The following is a 15,482-nucleotide window of genomic DNA, read 5'->3' as shown; positions in this document are numbered from 1 at the left end:
GCTTTAGATTAGGTTTGCTGTGGGGAAAATATATAAAACCAACCAATAAACAGAGAAACATTTAAAATTATTCAGTAAAAAATTTTCCATATGGACAAGTTCCAAAGGAATCTTAATTCTCATTCCACACAGAAATTCTCTGCAAAAAAACAAAAACAAATTATGCTTCAAGTGCATATTGCATCCATATTTATTAGGAAACAGTCATATAAACCCACACTTTATATGTTTATTACAGCATGATTCTTAACTAATTCATCTTCATAACCCCAAGGAATGTCACTGTTGTATTAGGCTTTATGTAGCCAAAATGGCATCATCCATGCACATGAGGGAGGTATCAGCAGACTTGGAAGAATACTGACTGATTTCTGTGACTGGTAATCAAAATCCATGGGAGTATACTGGGAATATCTTGGAAAAGGTTTTCGTTTGCTGACTGGAAGCCTGAACAGGAGCACTGCACTGCAACACATTATTCAGATCCCACTTGTGAATATGACCACATTTGCCGTTCTTATCTCTTACAATTTGATGATAGCTAGGAACCAAATAATTGCTATGCTTGTCCTGTGAGCCAAAGTATATGTATAAGAGGGAAGGACCCTGTCTCCCCCATGCAAAATGGCAATTGGCTTTTGACATAAAGAAGAGATTAAATGGGAGTTTATGATATGGCACAGTGTAAAGAAGATTAACTTCTTTTTAAAAGTAAGCTAGAACTTTATATGCTGGCTATCCTTTACTCATTTCTTGCTCTACATATTGGAGCAGCCATCTTGAAACAACTTGCTGTAGGGAGTAACTGACAGCTGTTAAGCTAACATGGCCTAAACCCATGCAGCCTTGGATTTTGACCTTGTCAGATTTCATAAAGTATTCATTGTAGGGCCTGAACAGCCTATAGACATGAGCCCTTTAAGAGATGCTGATTTGGGTTTCATGAGAATATCTAGAGGGCATCTCTTATTTTAGATGCAAGGTATATCGGTCTCTTCGAAACCTGTATGACATAAAGGTGAGATATTGAGTATGGAGAGGTGAATGCACAGGCGTTCGTTATACATGAGGCATTATTTATCAAAGCAAATATTTTAAAGGAGTTATTCAATATGTTTCCTCTGCAGACTGGTAACGTACTGGATTTTCTGAGAACAAATTCTGTTTCTGGGTGAATAAACTGCTACTTGATTGACAGCCAAGTGGCTTTGCTCCCTGAATCCGTGATTAATAGTTCAAGACACTTGGTTGCATATACATTTGTGTGTGCGCATGCACAAATGTAATTTGGTGAGCTAGGCATATTTCTACCCCATTTTAATTTGATCCACATAGGCAAGAACACTTATAACCCCGAATATATCCAACACAACGAATATATCCAACATTCTGTTAGATGACAGTTTCAGTTGGGGATACATTTACAAATCACATGAGTTCATTTTGATTATGTTACATAGCCATTCTAAGGTCTGTTGAGCCTTCTCAGGAGAAAAAACACACACCTCCTATATGTTACACACTAGTGTGCTTCAGATGGCATTTTTTTCATAATCTAGATTTTCCTTTTTTTAAGTAGAATTTCATCTGACTTTTTTTGCTAGGGTTGGTCTAGGATCTTTAGTCAGGTGTACAGGGGCCAAGGGTACATCTTCCTGCCTCCTTCTTCTTCCCAAACACTGGGCTTTGGGAAGAAGGCAGGAGGGCTCTAGGACACTGCCAGAGCCTCACACCTCCTTCCCAAAGCCTGGTTCCTCATTTACCTGGCTGAGAAGTACATCCTATTGAATTCAGCAGGGCTAGGAAAGCAGCTCAAAAATAAGAGAGCAATCCTAAATATGGGAATCCAGTGTAATTTATTTTATTAAATTTATATACTGCTTTTCATCTGAAAATCACAGTGAGGTTTATGGTCTAAAAGCACAAAATACATAAGAGAATAACAACCAAAATACAAACAAACAATAACACACACACACACACTGGCATAAAGTATGCCAGACCCAGACTTTGTTCAGGAGCGATGCTACTGCCGATTGAGCTAACCTCAGCCTGGCAGAGGGGAAAGAAGCCTTTAAAATAGTTTAACTTACACCACTCTTTTACTGGTGTAAGTTCTACTAGGTAGCCAGGTCACGTGACAGAGCTGAATGGAGTTTGGACCCAACACAGGTCTGTCTCCCTTGCCTGGTCCTTCCCTAGCCACTTCCACAGAATACCCATTTTCAAGGACTTGACTTGCTTGACCCAGCTGGCTGAGCTAGGATGGGGAAGTTATGCTAGTGTATCTTGGGCTGAGCCGGGGTTGGGTACTTAAGTCAGCGTAGCCCAACTCTCTCCCTCTCGTTCTTTCTCTGCAAGTTGGCTCTCAGTCCAGCTCAGTCCATTCACCCATGGCAAAGTCCTGTTCCCAAGGCCCAGTGAGCAAAAGCGGTTGCTGGCTCCAAAGAAAAACAAACTTTATCTCTCCCACTTCTTTATCAGTTGACTGCAACAGTAGTCTTTTGTTGTTTGTTGGTTGCTTGCTTGCTTGCTTTTGGACAGATGATCCCAGGGAGTAGGCTCCAGTCATTTATTTCATCTTCTCAGTCAAAGTCCAACAAACAAACCAACAAATATATACATGACATTTGAAAACCTATCATATTTGGATCCAGGGCAGCATCCATCCAGATCCAGCCTGTCTCTTAGCGCAGACCCAGGTCATTGAGCCTGAGTTTCCACCAGCCATCATATTGGCAGGGTTGGCAGCAAACCTGATGGAGGATATTATTATTATTATTATACATTTCTCTTTAAGAAGCAATATCATAAATGATCAGATGCATATATCTTAGCCTTATAATAATGACAAACTGTGCCATAGTGACATCTGCTGGAGGACACTACAGCTGTTATGAGATGTGACAGGATAGATTGGTTTCCTTTGATGAAACTGCAAAGTTCTGGAAACGATAGAGAAGGAACCAATTGTGAAGCTGGAAATTAGACCTTTGGAAATGTGATTCCTTTGTGTCGTGATTCTTTTCTCTGCAGTGCCTAAGGCAGAATCGTGAATATCAGTAGCCTAGCATTTAAAATGTCATATAACTTAATACCCTTAGTAGTAAATATCTGTTGCACGTTAAAGCCCAAAGCCCGTTAAGCAACCATGAGAATGAGAGCCACGAGAATAGGACTTATATATCTTTATTAGAATTTGAAATGGTTTACTGTACCTACACGGTAAGTAATATGATCATTTGCATACAAATTGTGTGACATTTATTCATTCATACAATTTATACACTGCTTATATTTAAACAAAAAACGGCTTAACACAGGTTTATATTTAAGTTTACATTTTACGTATAGTGGATGTGTTTGCACAGCAATTAGAAAACATTTTTAAAAATAAGATGGCAAGTTGGCCTTTTGTACTCTGTGCTGAATTGGCTGCCCTGAATTATGGTAGCTGTCCCGAATTGCACTCAGCAATAGAACCTTCTTCTTCTCCTGAAAGATTGTGTGAGGAAAGTCTCACTTTGGTTTTATGTTTTGTCTAGCAGGCTGTTCTTTGGGGATGTTTCAGGCTAAATGTTTTAGTGTCTCTGTGCTACCTGTGAGTACAGCCAGGGACAGATAGTGCTGGGAATTTAAATGACTTGGACAATTCAGAAGCAATTGGGTCTGTCTGCCAAAGAGACTCGAGCCGCAGGGGAAAGTAGTAACTATAAAGTCAGGCAATTTTCACAATATTGTTTGGGGAAATGGATTTTCACTCCCCACCCTTCCCTTTATGTATCACTCCAATGCTTTAACACCATCCCCGTTGAGCAGAGGCTCCACATGGCCGTACCTCGTACGTTTGCTGTGCTATTAATAAGCTTAAGGCTAATGTCCAGATGTGTGCCCGTTGCAGTGGACAGGCCATTAGAGCAGGTCTGACCTAGTGTTGGAAAGAAACAGGGGAGGGAGAATAGTAGGAAAGTTTATCAGATGCCATCTTCTATCAAAATAAAGAACAGGTTTTCTGGAGGAGGAATGCATAATTTGTGCACAGTGCTCAGGTCTGTGCAATTCTGACACACACACACACACACACACACACACACACACACACACACCCTGAAAACATAAAGCATATATTAGATTTTAAATTAGTTAGTTGATGTTCATGAGACAAAATTTGTTTTGTAACAGTTAAGACCAAAGGCATCTCTGATTGATTGATTGATTGATTGATTGATTGAGTTTTGCATCTCAGTTTTTGCAGGTCAGGCCAACATACATGATTCACTACCCTCTCACTTCAGCCTCAAGACCATCCTGTGAGGCAGTGGCTACCCCAACATCGCTTGGGGAGTTTCACATTTTGTGGAGATTTGAACTTGCCTGTCCTTTGTTTTAGTTGGACAATCTGTGGCTACACTGAATATTTAAGAATTCAGAACAATCTGTTGTTGATCAGAGTGAGCCTGAGGGCACATACGCATCAACCTCTTACCCCCACCATTCCCACAGAACCCCAAAACTAGGTATTAACATTATCTGAGTTTACAAATCAGTGTGAAGGATGGGCATCAGATCTTATTACCTACCACCACCAGTGCTCATGTGCTTTTTTCCCCTGGCATCCCCTTAAATAAAAGGTTTGCAGTAGCAGAAAGTAAGTATACCACTCCAAAGTTCAATAGTGATCACAATGCAGAATTGAAAGCAAACTCCATGCATGAGGTTTTTTTTCTTTTGAATCATCTTTAACTTTACCTTTCTTTACAGCATCATGCCACCTCTCTCTCTCTCTCCTTCTCCCTCTCCCTCTCCCTCGTCTGTTGACAAGCACGTTCCTTCTCACGTTGTTATCACCTCTCAGGAAACCTTTCTTAAGCTATAGTGAAATCCAGCCAAAGGCGAAATTGCGGTTAGAGTTCCATCTGCGTACAACTTGCCAAAGCCCTATGTGGGATGGCCGCACCCCAGAACCTGTTATGTCTTTTGCTATGTTTTGCTGAATCTTCTCCAAATGCAGCTTGCCTGCAGTGTACAGATCCATCTCTCTTTACAGGCCTTGGATTCACACCCCTCTTAATTATTATGTGAGGGTAGCAGGGATGGACTCATTCCATGCCATGAAGTATTTTAGGTGAAAAACCATAGTCCAAGCGATGCTTCTATACACCTGGAGGGCAGTCTAGATTTTGGGAAACCTCAATAAGGTTTGGGAAATTTAATGGAAATCTAATTCTGGATTCAGATTTTCAGATTTACCTGCATTTTTCTTCCTTTCCCCCCACTTTTAATCATTTATACTGCCTTGTTGATTTATAGGGTACCCCAATATTCCTGAATTATTAATCTTCACAGTGCCAGGTTGGACTAGCTGAGAACTTCTGAGGTAGGTTAGGTTGATCTGATTACTTGCATACGAACATCCAGATATCTTCATGGCTGAGTGGAAATTTGGATCCATTTTCCCCAGAGTTAAAACCACACCCACTGGACCACACTGGACAAATGAAGTCTTCATCTAACCACTATTCCCCCCCCCCCATTATTCCTTCTTGCACTAATTTACAGATTTTAGCATCTTGTTTTTTTTCTTTCTATTAACAGGTAACCTCTGCATTGCTCAGTCATTGAAAATCCCTCAGGATCGCAAAGACAAGACCTACGAATTTGATAAAATTATCAAGCTGCTCCTAGATACTCCCAGAGCCAGGGCTATCATTGTATTTGCCTACGATGAGGATATAAAGTAAGGATGACTGGAGAAATTAACTTGTTTACACATGATGGCTTTGTGGATTAGCAAGAAAATATAGAAAATAATTTCAAGAGCATATACACATAGAACAGAATGTGCAACTCAAAGTAGTAGTGGAAGTTTTTGCGAGCTGCATCAGTTTTGTGTATTAAAATTTCTGTGCATTACATGAACAATAGATGTTGATACACAAATGTTCCTGGACTGTACCACTTCAGACTGAAGGAGGGGGATTATATGGTTGAATTCTTCCCCATAGGAAAATTCCCTCCCCATACAAAACTGGTACACTAGCAGAAAATGCTAGCAGAAAACACTCAGTAGAACTTTTCTCCATGGCCTCTAGTATACTATGTACATAGAGTGATTATCTACCTATCTATCAATTTGTCCATCAAAACATATTTATAGTTAATATACAGTTGTGTGATTGCTTGTCTGCAGTCTGAAGTGGTAAATTCCAAGAACCATTGTCCTACATCATATGCGTGAACTAGACCTCATTTACTTTTGTGTACAACTAAAGGGATGGTAAGAGCCAAAGGAATTAGCTGGTAGTGCAATCTGCATCTCAGATCACTTGCTTGCAATCCAAATATTTTGTACTTTACAGCAAAGGTCCTTTGTAGCTAATTATATTGCCCTTTGCAGAATTCAGTTGCTTTGCAATTCACTTGCAAAGTAGCTAAACTGCAAGGCCTTTGGTCTGGGAACTTGATGCTTTGACATTTAGCCTTGCCGGACCAGAGGTGCAAAATCAAGGCAAAATTCACCAAGAGCTCAGTTACTATGAAAATTCATTAAACATAGACTTTTTACAATCCGAGTTGTTTGATAGTCAAGATCAAAGCTTTTGCAAGCAGATTTGTAAAAGGTGTTTAGCTAAAATAGGGCTGCCATATGTCTGGATTTTTCTGGAAATTACAGGGATTTCAAAGGGGGGGATTTCCGAAAGGTGGCGCTTTGTCCTGGATCTTAGGCAGGTCAATCAAAAAATTGCAGGTTTTTTAGCATCAACAATTTGTAAAAAAATAAAAAAGCTCAACAACTGGTTTTTACTTTTTGAATTAAGGCAACCCTAAGCTAAAACTTGCCAAACAATAAAGAGAGAAAATACTTGATGTAAACATTAGGATCAAAATTATCTGAAGATTGAGATTAATTGGGAGTGGGAGCAGAGGAGGGCAGACCCTTCTTGCAAAGTGTTTATGACATGGAAAAGCAAACTAAGGCCCGGGGCCAGATCCGGCCCAATCACCTTCTAAATCCGGCCCTCAAATGGTTTGGGAATAAGCGTGTTTTTACATGAGTAGAATGTGTTCTTTTATTTAAAATTCATCTCTGGGTTATTTGTGGGGCATAGGAATTTGTTCATTTTTATTTTTTTCCAAAATATAGTGTGGCCCCTCACAAGGTCTGAAGAACAGTGGACTGGCCCCCTGCTGAAAAAGTTGCTGACCCCTGGCAACACCAACACAGTAGTAGTTCCTTAGATGAAAAGCTCCATCTTGCCTGGCCTGTGTTTTTTAAATAAAAAAGCTGTATTGATATAAGTTACCATTTTGTCTGGAGACTGTGTTGCATTGATTTAATTTTAACCAAGATGAGAGCTGATTAAGAAACCAATAACCCCCCAAAGTCTTAGAAAATTACTGAGCAATTTGTGGGATAGAAATGCAAGATACATAAACCACTAAGTTATTCAATCAGTACTCAGGCTGAACATTTTCACAATCTTTGGATGGGAAGATAAAGGCTGCAATTGTTGTCAACTGAGAACCACATTATAGAATGATGGTCACATGGTTTAGAATGACTTGTTTTCAATTATTTGAAAAATATAAGCAATGTTTCAGAAGACAAATGAAACAGAGGAAGAAAAAAATGAAGGAAATAAGGAGTAAGGAGTCTGAGAGAAGAAAGGAGAATGAGAAAGAGAATAGGCATAGAATAGAAATGCTTATGACTTGAACCTGCGGAGGTGAAGGTTTGCATGCCATTTGAAATAAGCAAGCAAATAGTTAATGGAGATCTGCTAGCATTACTCTCACACAGCCCACTTTTCATTGGCTACTGCCGAGGCTGGAGCTAAGCTAGTTAGAGGAACGTCTTCCATTGTCCTGACCAGAGAAGGCTGTTGATTGGATATGACGGGATACACTTCACGGGTTGAGGGTTGAAAGGGCATGCAAATATTCAAACTGACTGAAAGAGAGACAGATGGGGTGGTGTCATTGAACATGCAGGTACACAGTGGGCAGGCACCAGAGGAGGAAGAGGGCAGTAAGCAAGAGAGGCGAATCAGCTGCTTCTCCTAGCCTGTAGCTTGAGGCAACTGCCTCCCTTTGCTTCATCACTGGGCCAACTCTGCTGCTCAGGTCCCTCCGTGAAAGTTATTTCACCTTGAAGGGAAACCCACACAACTTCAGTTCTCGCTTCCAGCTCAACAGATTCAGAAGAGCACCTGATTCCTACAATTGCTTGCTATTGAGGAATCAGAGGAACCATGGGCATCCAAGAATTGTTGGTCTTTGGAGTTGTTAAAATAAACTATTATAGAGGTAATTTCAGGTAAAACGGAAAATAAGTGACATTAGAAATGAAACAATCCAAAGCAAAGCCAATTCCATTGAAGAAAGCCTGAAACCTGATTAAAAACTGCTGGCTCTCTCTCTCTCTTTTATGAAATGATACCATTAAGGGAAAGAACTAAGGCACTGTTATTCAGTAATATGTTCAGATTATCCTCTTCCAGATTGCGCTTTGCAATATAATGAAGTAACAAAAGACAAACAATTATAGAACCTGAACCCATTATTGGAACTATGCAAGGTTTCTGGTAAAATCTGATAATGACAGTTCGTTGTTGTTGTTGTTGTGTTGTTGTTGTTGTTGTTCTTGTTGTTATATAACAATTCAGTAGAATATATGAAATGAAATAAAGAGGGGGAAGTACCAAAAAGCAAAACAAAAAACCCATACCCCAAGATTCACAGCCATTACCACATAAAATAAAGTACATTTTCAGTAGACTACACATTGAATTCCCCTTTATGGATCACTGCCTTGCCATGGCGAAGGGGCTTGAATAACTCAGAGAAGCTATGAACTACGCCGAGCAGGGCACCCAAGATGGACAGGTCATAGTGGAGAGTTTGACCAAACGTGATCCACCTGGAGGCAGAACCGGCAAGCCACTCCAGTATCCTTGCCAAGAAAACTCCATGGACAAAGACAACAGGCATATAAAAGTTATGACGCTGGAAGATAAGCCCCTCAGGTCGGAAGGCATCCAACATGCTACTGAGGAAGAGCGGAGGACAAGTACAAGTAGATTCAGAGCTGATGAAGTGGCTGGGCTAAAGCCGAAAGGTCGCTCAGTTGCGGATATGCCTGGAAGCAAAAGGAAAGTCCAATGTTGTAAAGAAAAATATTGCATAGGAACCTGGAATGTAAGAACCATGAACCTTGGTAAGTTGGATGTGATCAAAAATGAGATGGCAAGAATAAATATTGACATCCTGGGCATCAGTGAACTAAAATGGACGGGAATGGGCGAATTCAGTTTGGATGATCATCATATCTACTACTGTGGGCAAGAAAGTGTTCTCGAAGCTGCCAGCATGAGTTTGACTAAACTGCGGGAGGCAGTGGAAAACAGGAGTGTCTGGCGTGCTCTGGTCCATGGGGTCACGAAGAGTCGGACACGACTAAACAACTAAACAACAACAACACACATTGAATTAGATGTTGTACAAAAACCCTGAACACACACAACATTGTCTCAGTGTTGTTCTTGTTGCCAATATCACAGTGTCCACTCATAGCCACCTAGAGTGGCTGGGGCAACCCAGCCAGATGGGTGGGGTACAAATAATAAATTATTATTATTATTATTATTATTATTATTATTATTATTATTATTATTATTATTATTCCTCTGCACTTTGTGATTGATTTATTAGGCTATATAACAGAAGGAGGCAATATTGTGCCCTCCAGATGTTGTTGTTGTTGTTGCTGCTGTTGCTGCTGCATGGCCTATGGTCAGGGATGATGAGAGTTGGAGTCCAAGAGCATCTGGAGGGCACAAAATTGGCTCCCCTGCAGTATAACATTGCAAAGTCACTATGCAAGGCCAGCCCGCAGGACCTCTGCTAGCAAAAACACTTTAGTGAAACGTTGTCCACAACCCTGGCTCTGGATTTTCCACATTTTTTTCTTTCCTTTTTTAAAAAGGGAAATCAGTCACAATGTAGTGTCAAGCTGTAGCTTAAAGATTTATTTTAACATTTATTTTTAATATATTGGATCACGTTGCCACGTATGGTCAAATCATGAATTTGTTGCCCTCGGACTCACACACTTCCCTGTCCCATCTTCCCTTCCTCAGTGGCTCCTTTGTTCAGACAACGGCTTGCTTTGTGGATATTACATGAAGCCAAATTTTGTCTCTGCATATCACTTAATTAAGAAAATTAATAAGCAAGAGAAATATTGTAACAGTAACATCAGGCAGCTGCTGGTTTCTGTATATGGTTGGTGGGTGATTTGCAGGTTCTGCATGGCTTCCTTTTATATTGCTCAGCTGATCACTTAAATGATTCCATGTGGTGTCCTTCTGAATGCCATTGTCACCAACAAGCCAAGAGTGCCCTCTTTATTCCATGGAGGCATATAGGCAAATAGGCAAGGAGGTCAAGAAATGCAATGATATCCTTCTTCTCTGAACCAGTGGCTGGAATTCAACGTAAAATGAAGGAAATCATTCCATCAGTTCAAGGTTTCTTTTCTAGTGCAATGGAATGTTCTCCAACTCTCCTCCACCCCACCTGTGTGCCTCCTAAAGCTGTTTTAGGGGTTCCCCCAACCCCCTGGAACAGATTTGGAGAGGGTGCAGAACATGCAGAGGGAGGAGTGGGGAGTCCATTTGCACAGGTGGAAATCCTTGCACTGATAGGATGGTTAGTAGAATACATCCCCAGTATATATGCTGGAATCCTATAACAGATATTGAAGAATTTAGTATTGCTAAAATGAGACATAGTTTGATAGCATCCTTGTTTCACTCACCTGAGGCATTTATGCATGGGAAATACATCTCAGCAATATCCAGGGCACATGCATACATGTTAAACCCAGGCTGGACTCTACACATCTGCAATGCCAGTTAGGTATGGACAATGTGAAAGTCTCAAATGTTGGGAGTGATGCCAATATCCAAAGGTTCCCCCAGGCAGCACATTGCTCATACTCTTTCAGTAAATGATGCTTGTAATTCCTATGTTAGAACTACAGCTCAGAAGTGAAGAAAGGGATGTCCTATGCTGGCATGCCTTTCCATTGACATGAGTGCCTATTCAGCATGAGTTATGGATGCCAAAGGGTGATTTTGTAAGAATGATTTGTGGATGGGAGCAACAGCATATAAGGAGTCTGGCAGGGCTCGTACCAGTGTTTTGCCTCATTGTGCCATCCATGGTGCCATTTGCAGTTGGGCTGTGGGACTGGTGCAAGCAGAATTATATATGTGATGGACTTTGTTAAATCCTTTGCTGATGCAAGAACTGCCATCCTATTTTGTTCCTGCCAATCAGCTGAAGCCATGCTATTCTCCCTGTCTCCCCACAGTGAAAAACCTTCCATTCTAACAGGTTTCTCACTTATTAGTTTTAAACACACATTTTAAAGACTGAGAAAACTATTGTAAGGAAGTGTGCCGAAAGTGTAATGAATGGATAAATGTCCATGGGCAGAAACTGCATGCTGATTTTGAAATATATAATGAGATAATCCCTGTGGATATTCAGTTTTGGGGAGGCCAGAAATTTCATGAATTCTTATTTCACAAGTTAGTTGAATGCTAAAATTGTCCATCACTCTTCGCTTAAAGACACAGACCTGTTTATTTTACTAGAGTGTTTGTGCACTTATGCACATCCTTCCTGTTGTGAAAAAACAGTGTTGTCATTTCATTAGTTTGCAGGAGCCTCTTCCGGCATTCCTTGAGCCACACAATTAATATTGCATAGAAGAGGGAGTGGGGATGAATATGCTTGTTGTTAAGTTGTGGGTGAACATATCAGACGACACAGCGATTCTTCAAACAGCTCTTGTTTATTCACAGGCCAGGACAGAACTGAACTGAAGGGTTCAGTCAGCCTGCTTATATAGAGCTCCAGTACAACATTACTGTAACAACTTTCTAAAACTATCCAATCACTGAACATCACTTTCGATCCCTTATTTGCATAACTATCTACAGTATCCCCCTGCTGGCCTGGGGTGAGAACTTAAGTACATATCACTTGTCCCATCCCTCTGTTGCTGTTCCTCTTGCCCTCCACGAGTTGGTGAGATAGTGACTGCACTGGGAGCCTGCTCTAATCCATGTAGGACTGTCACACATTTTAGAATGCTAATTTTCTATGCAGTGCTTGAGCACGCTCATTCTCCCTTCCTCGCCTGTACAGTGTTAATTGCACGGAAAAAGCCCGAAGAAGCCTAGGATGTTAGGCTATTGCTTATAATTACGTCTTGCTTTTCTGTGCTCTTTATTGATATTGCTTTAGTGCTGGGGTATTGCTCAAAGACTGAGCTATTGCGCTCCTTCCTTGTTCCGTGCAATTAGCTTGATTCCGCAGCATCTTGTGTAATGTCATCGTTTTTCTTTTCTCTGTTTCACCAGTCAATCAACTGTTTGGAAAGTTGTGGCAATATTTGAACACTTGTCTGATATGGTAATTGTGCTCTTTTTTTGCTTTAGGAAATGAAAACCATGGGCATTCATTGCAACCCTCCTATTACGGGGGAGAAGTGGCCTTTCCAAGTGCAACCATATCCATACTTGCTTAACCATTAGGAAGGAAAATAAGATAGGGGTATTTTCTTCAGTATGAAATGTACTGTAGCTAAATGCCCATAGACCTTTTTGTATAGATTATTCTACAGGGAAGTAATTAGCACTGAAATTACCATGGCGATAGAATGAGGAGTGAAATGTGTTGTAAAATCAAGATAAAAATAAATTTCCAGGAGAAGTAATTCTACATTTTGCATTTAGGAAGGCATAAACTATACTATATATCACATTCATTGAAGCTTTAATTATGTTAGGATTGCCATATTTCAAAAAGTAAAAGCCAGGACAATCAAAAATGGTTGAGCAATTTTGTTGAACAAAATCCGGATGTATGGCAACCCTGAGTTATGTTGTTGCCCTTGGGTGTCAAACAATCTAAAGGGTTAAGAGATTTACAGTACAATCTTCTGCTTGTATGTTCAAAATGTTTTGGATCCCACTTTGATGCTTCAGATAGAAGGTCAGATCATCTCAAACTGATTTGGACAACACCTAATCTGCCTTAGATTTGAAAAGCCTGAAACTACAGATGTCTCCCCATTGCCTTTCCTTCTGAGGTGCAGCTTAAGACAGCTTTCTATATTCAAGCCTTTAAGGGGCAGAGGATACAAGCCTCATGCTCCTCCTTTTTCATAGCTGTACTCTGACTGCCTGGAACTTATCCCTTCCTGGTATAAGTTGTCAGCAGCATCACTTTTAACAGAGAGGTGGTACCCTGTTCTCACTGCACTGGCAGCCAGTGAGAGGGTACAGGGAGGACTCAGGTTGTGGGCATTTGCCTACCAGGTTAGGAAGTTGGTGTGTCAGTAGCAGGTAATGCTTTCTCTCAAGCCATCTTTGGGAGTCCTGAGCTTTGCAGCTGCCTCTGTTACCACAGACACACAACCATGTGGTGAAAACACTGGCACAGTTTTAGATTCATTCTAGACCCCACCCAGAAGCACTATGATTGCAAAGTCATTGCCTGGTTGGTCACAAAACTATGCCCCTATTTCTACCCCCTCTTTCTTGACAGTTATGAAGAGCTTTGTAGAAAATGGACTATAATCTTAACTCTGGGGCCTGACTTGCCCCAGTGAATTTCTGAAGGAGGTTAAAAGCTTCAGGAGCAGCCCAAATTGTGGCATAATTTCTAAATGACCGGTGGATATATTTTTTAAGCATCCTTGATTTTGAAATCACACTGCTGCTTCCTAACTATATCAAATTGTGCAGCTGATTGTACCAGTCTAGCTTCCAAAGCCAAGAAACAATGGAAAGCGAGACTGAAAGCAGCCTTATGAGGCAGCGCTCAACTTCCAGTTATGGGGATTCATTGTTCCAGCTCATTAAGCAACCTTTCTCTGCCTGCTATTGTTCCCAAGTGAATAAGTATCACTTTGACTTTCCTTCTCTCCCCCACCCCTTTTATATTTGTGTAAATTATAAATGTTTCTCTCTGCAGGCATATCCTTGCAGCAGCAAAAAGGGCTGATCAAGTTGGCCATTTTCTTTGGGTGGCATCAGACACTTGGGGCTCCAAAATAAATCCTGTAATTCAGCAGGAAGATGTTGCCGAAGGAGCCATCACCATTCTGCCCAAGCGCGCAACGATAGAAGGTAAGGGTTTTGCTCTCTGGTTTCACTGAATGAGCCTCCCTTGTTTTACATGTAAACCTAACTTCATGTTAAACCATTGTCTCATATATTGTAAGTTTCAGATTCATAAACACAATGCAGCTGAATTTAAGAGAAGCTATCTTCCTAACTGTGTAGGCTGCTGTTACAAAAATCTTCATAAGCATGCAGGCTGTTCTCCGTATCACCTCTGTTAGTGAGCAACAGGCATCATGGGACTTGCATGGGGTATACAAATGCTTCTCTGACAACGATGACTGGTAGCCCTGTAAAATGACAGCAGTAAAATATTCTGCACCAAGGTGAACGCTTGTGGAATGCAGCGTCAATTATCGGCAGCCAGCAAGATGTTCATGTGTTTTGCAACCTCTTTATAAGCACAGCAGGTCCTGCCAACTTTATGATATTATAGGGATGCTGTAGGAGCTTAAAGCTCCCATTTGTTTGTTGATCAAGCAAAGCGCACTCCCACCCGCCCACTGAGGGCTGACTCTGACTGGCAGTGGCTCAGTAGGGATTTAGACAAATCCTTGCCTGGAGACGCGTAGTTTCGAACATGGGATATTCTGCATGCAAAATGTGTGCTCCGTTGCTGAGCTCTAGCCCCTCCTTGTTCTATTAGCACCCTTCAAGAATCAATAGGCTTCCTGATTGGTATTCATATACATTTTAAATATGAAAACCTCTTTCTTAAGGAGATGCTGTGTAAAGAGAAAAAGTGTTCTCTGTTGATACAGGGCTTTGTGCCTGTTGCATGTTAGGCCATCTCTGCAAAGACCCTGGAAGATGAGTTTCGCACATTAAATTGACATCCGGTGTCTTTCTTCGTTCCGATGAAATCAAATATTTGTATTCCTTTTTATGAAGTTCACACTGCTAATATACTCCTTGTTCCTTCTAAGAGTTATAAGGAGATCTGGTCTGAAAGTGTTCTGTTCAGCACTGCGCAATTGGAAGGCAAGCTGGCCAAATGGTTCTTTCTCTTCTCCTCCTTCCACACTGCAGCTCCTTCCACTCCAAAAAGCCTCTTCAGAGATTTTTTTTGGGGGGGGCTACAATTGACTTGGGACGTGGGTGGCGCTGTGGGTTAAACCACAGAGCCTAGGATTTGCCGATCGGAAGGTTGGCGGTTCGAATCCCCGCGACGGGGTGAGCTCCTGTTGCTCGGTCCCTGCTCCTGCCAACCTAGCAGTTCGAAAGCACGTCAAAGTGCAAGTAGATAAATAGGTACCACTCTGGTGGGAAGGTAAACAGCGT

At 41.1% G+C, this 15,482-nt stretch overlaps 1 protein-coding gene across 2 annotated transcripts in view; it reads left to right on the top strand.

The window, feature by feature from the left end:
• Positions 1-15,482, top strand: part of GRM7 (glutamate metabotropic receptor 7) — a 391,771-nt gene that overhangs the window by 184,265 nt on the left and 192,024 nt on the right. For both annotated transcript variants that reach the window (XM_077925005.1, XM_077925006.1), the window contains exons 3-4: positions 5,596-5,737; positions 14,053-14,207. In XM_077925005.1, coding sequence (XP_077781131.1) covers positions 5,596-5,737; positions 14,053-14,207 — 297 coding nt within the window. The remainder of the gene's footprint in view (positions 1-5,595; positions 5,738-14,052; positions 14,208-15,482) is intronic.

This window comes from Podarcis muralis, chromosome 2 (genome assembly GCF_964188315.1).
Source record: "Podarcis muralis chromosome 2, rPodMur119.hap1.1, whole genome shotgun sequence".
NCBI lineage: Eukaryota > Metazoa > Chordata > Lepidosauria > Squamata > Lacertidae > Podarcis > Podarcis muralis.
This window is presented reverse-complemented; position numbering and strand designations above follow the sequence as displayed.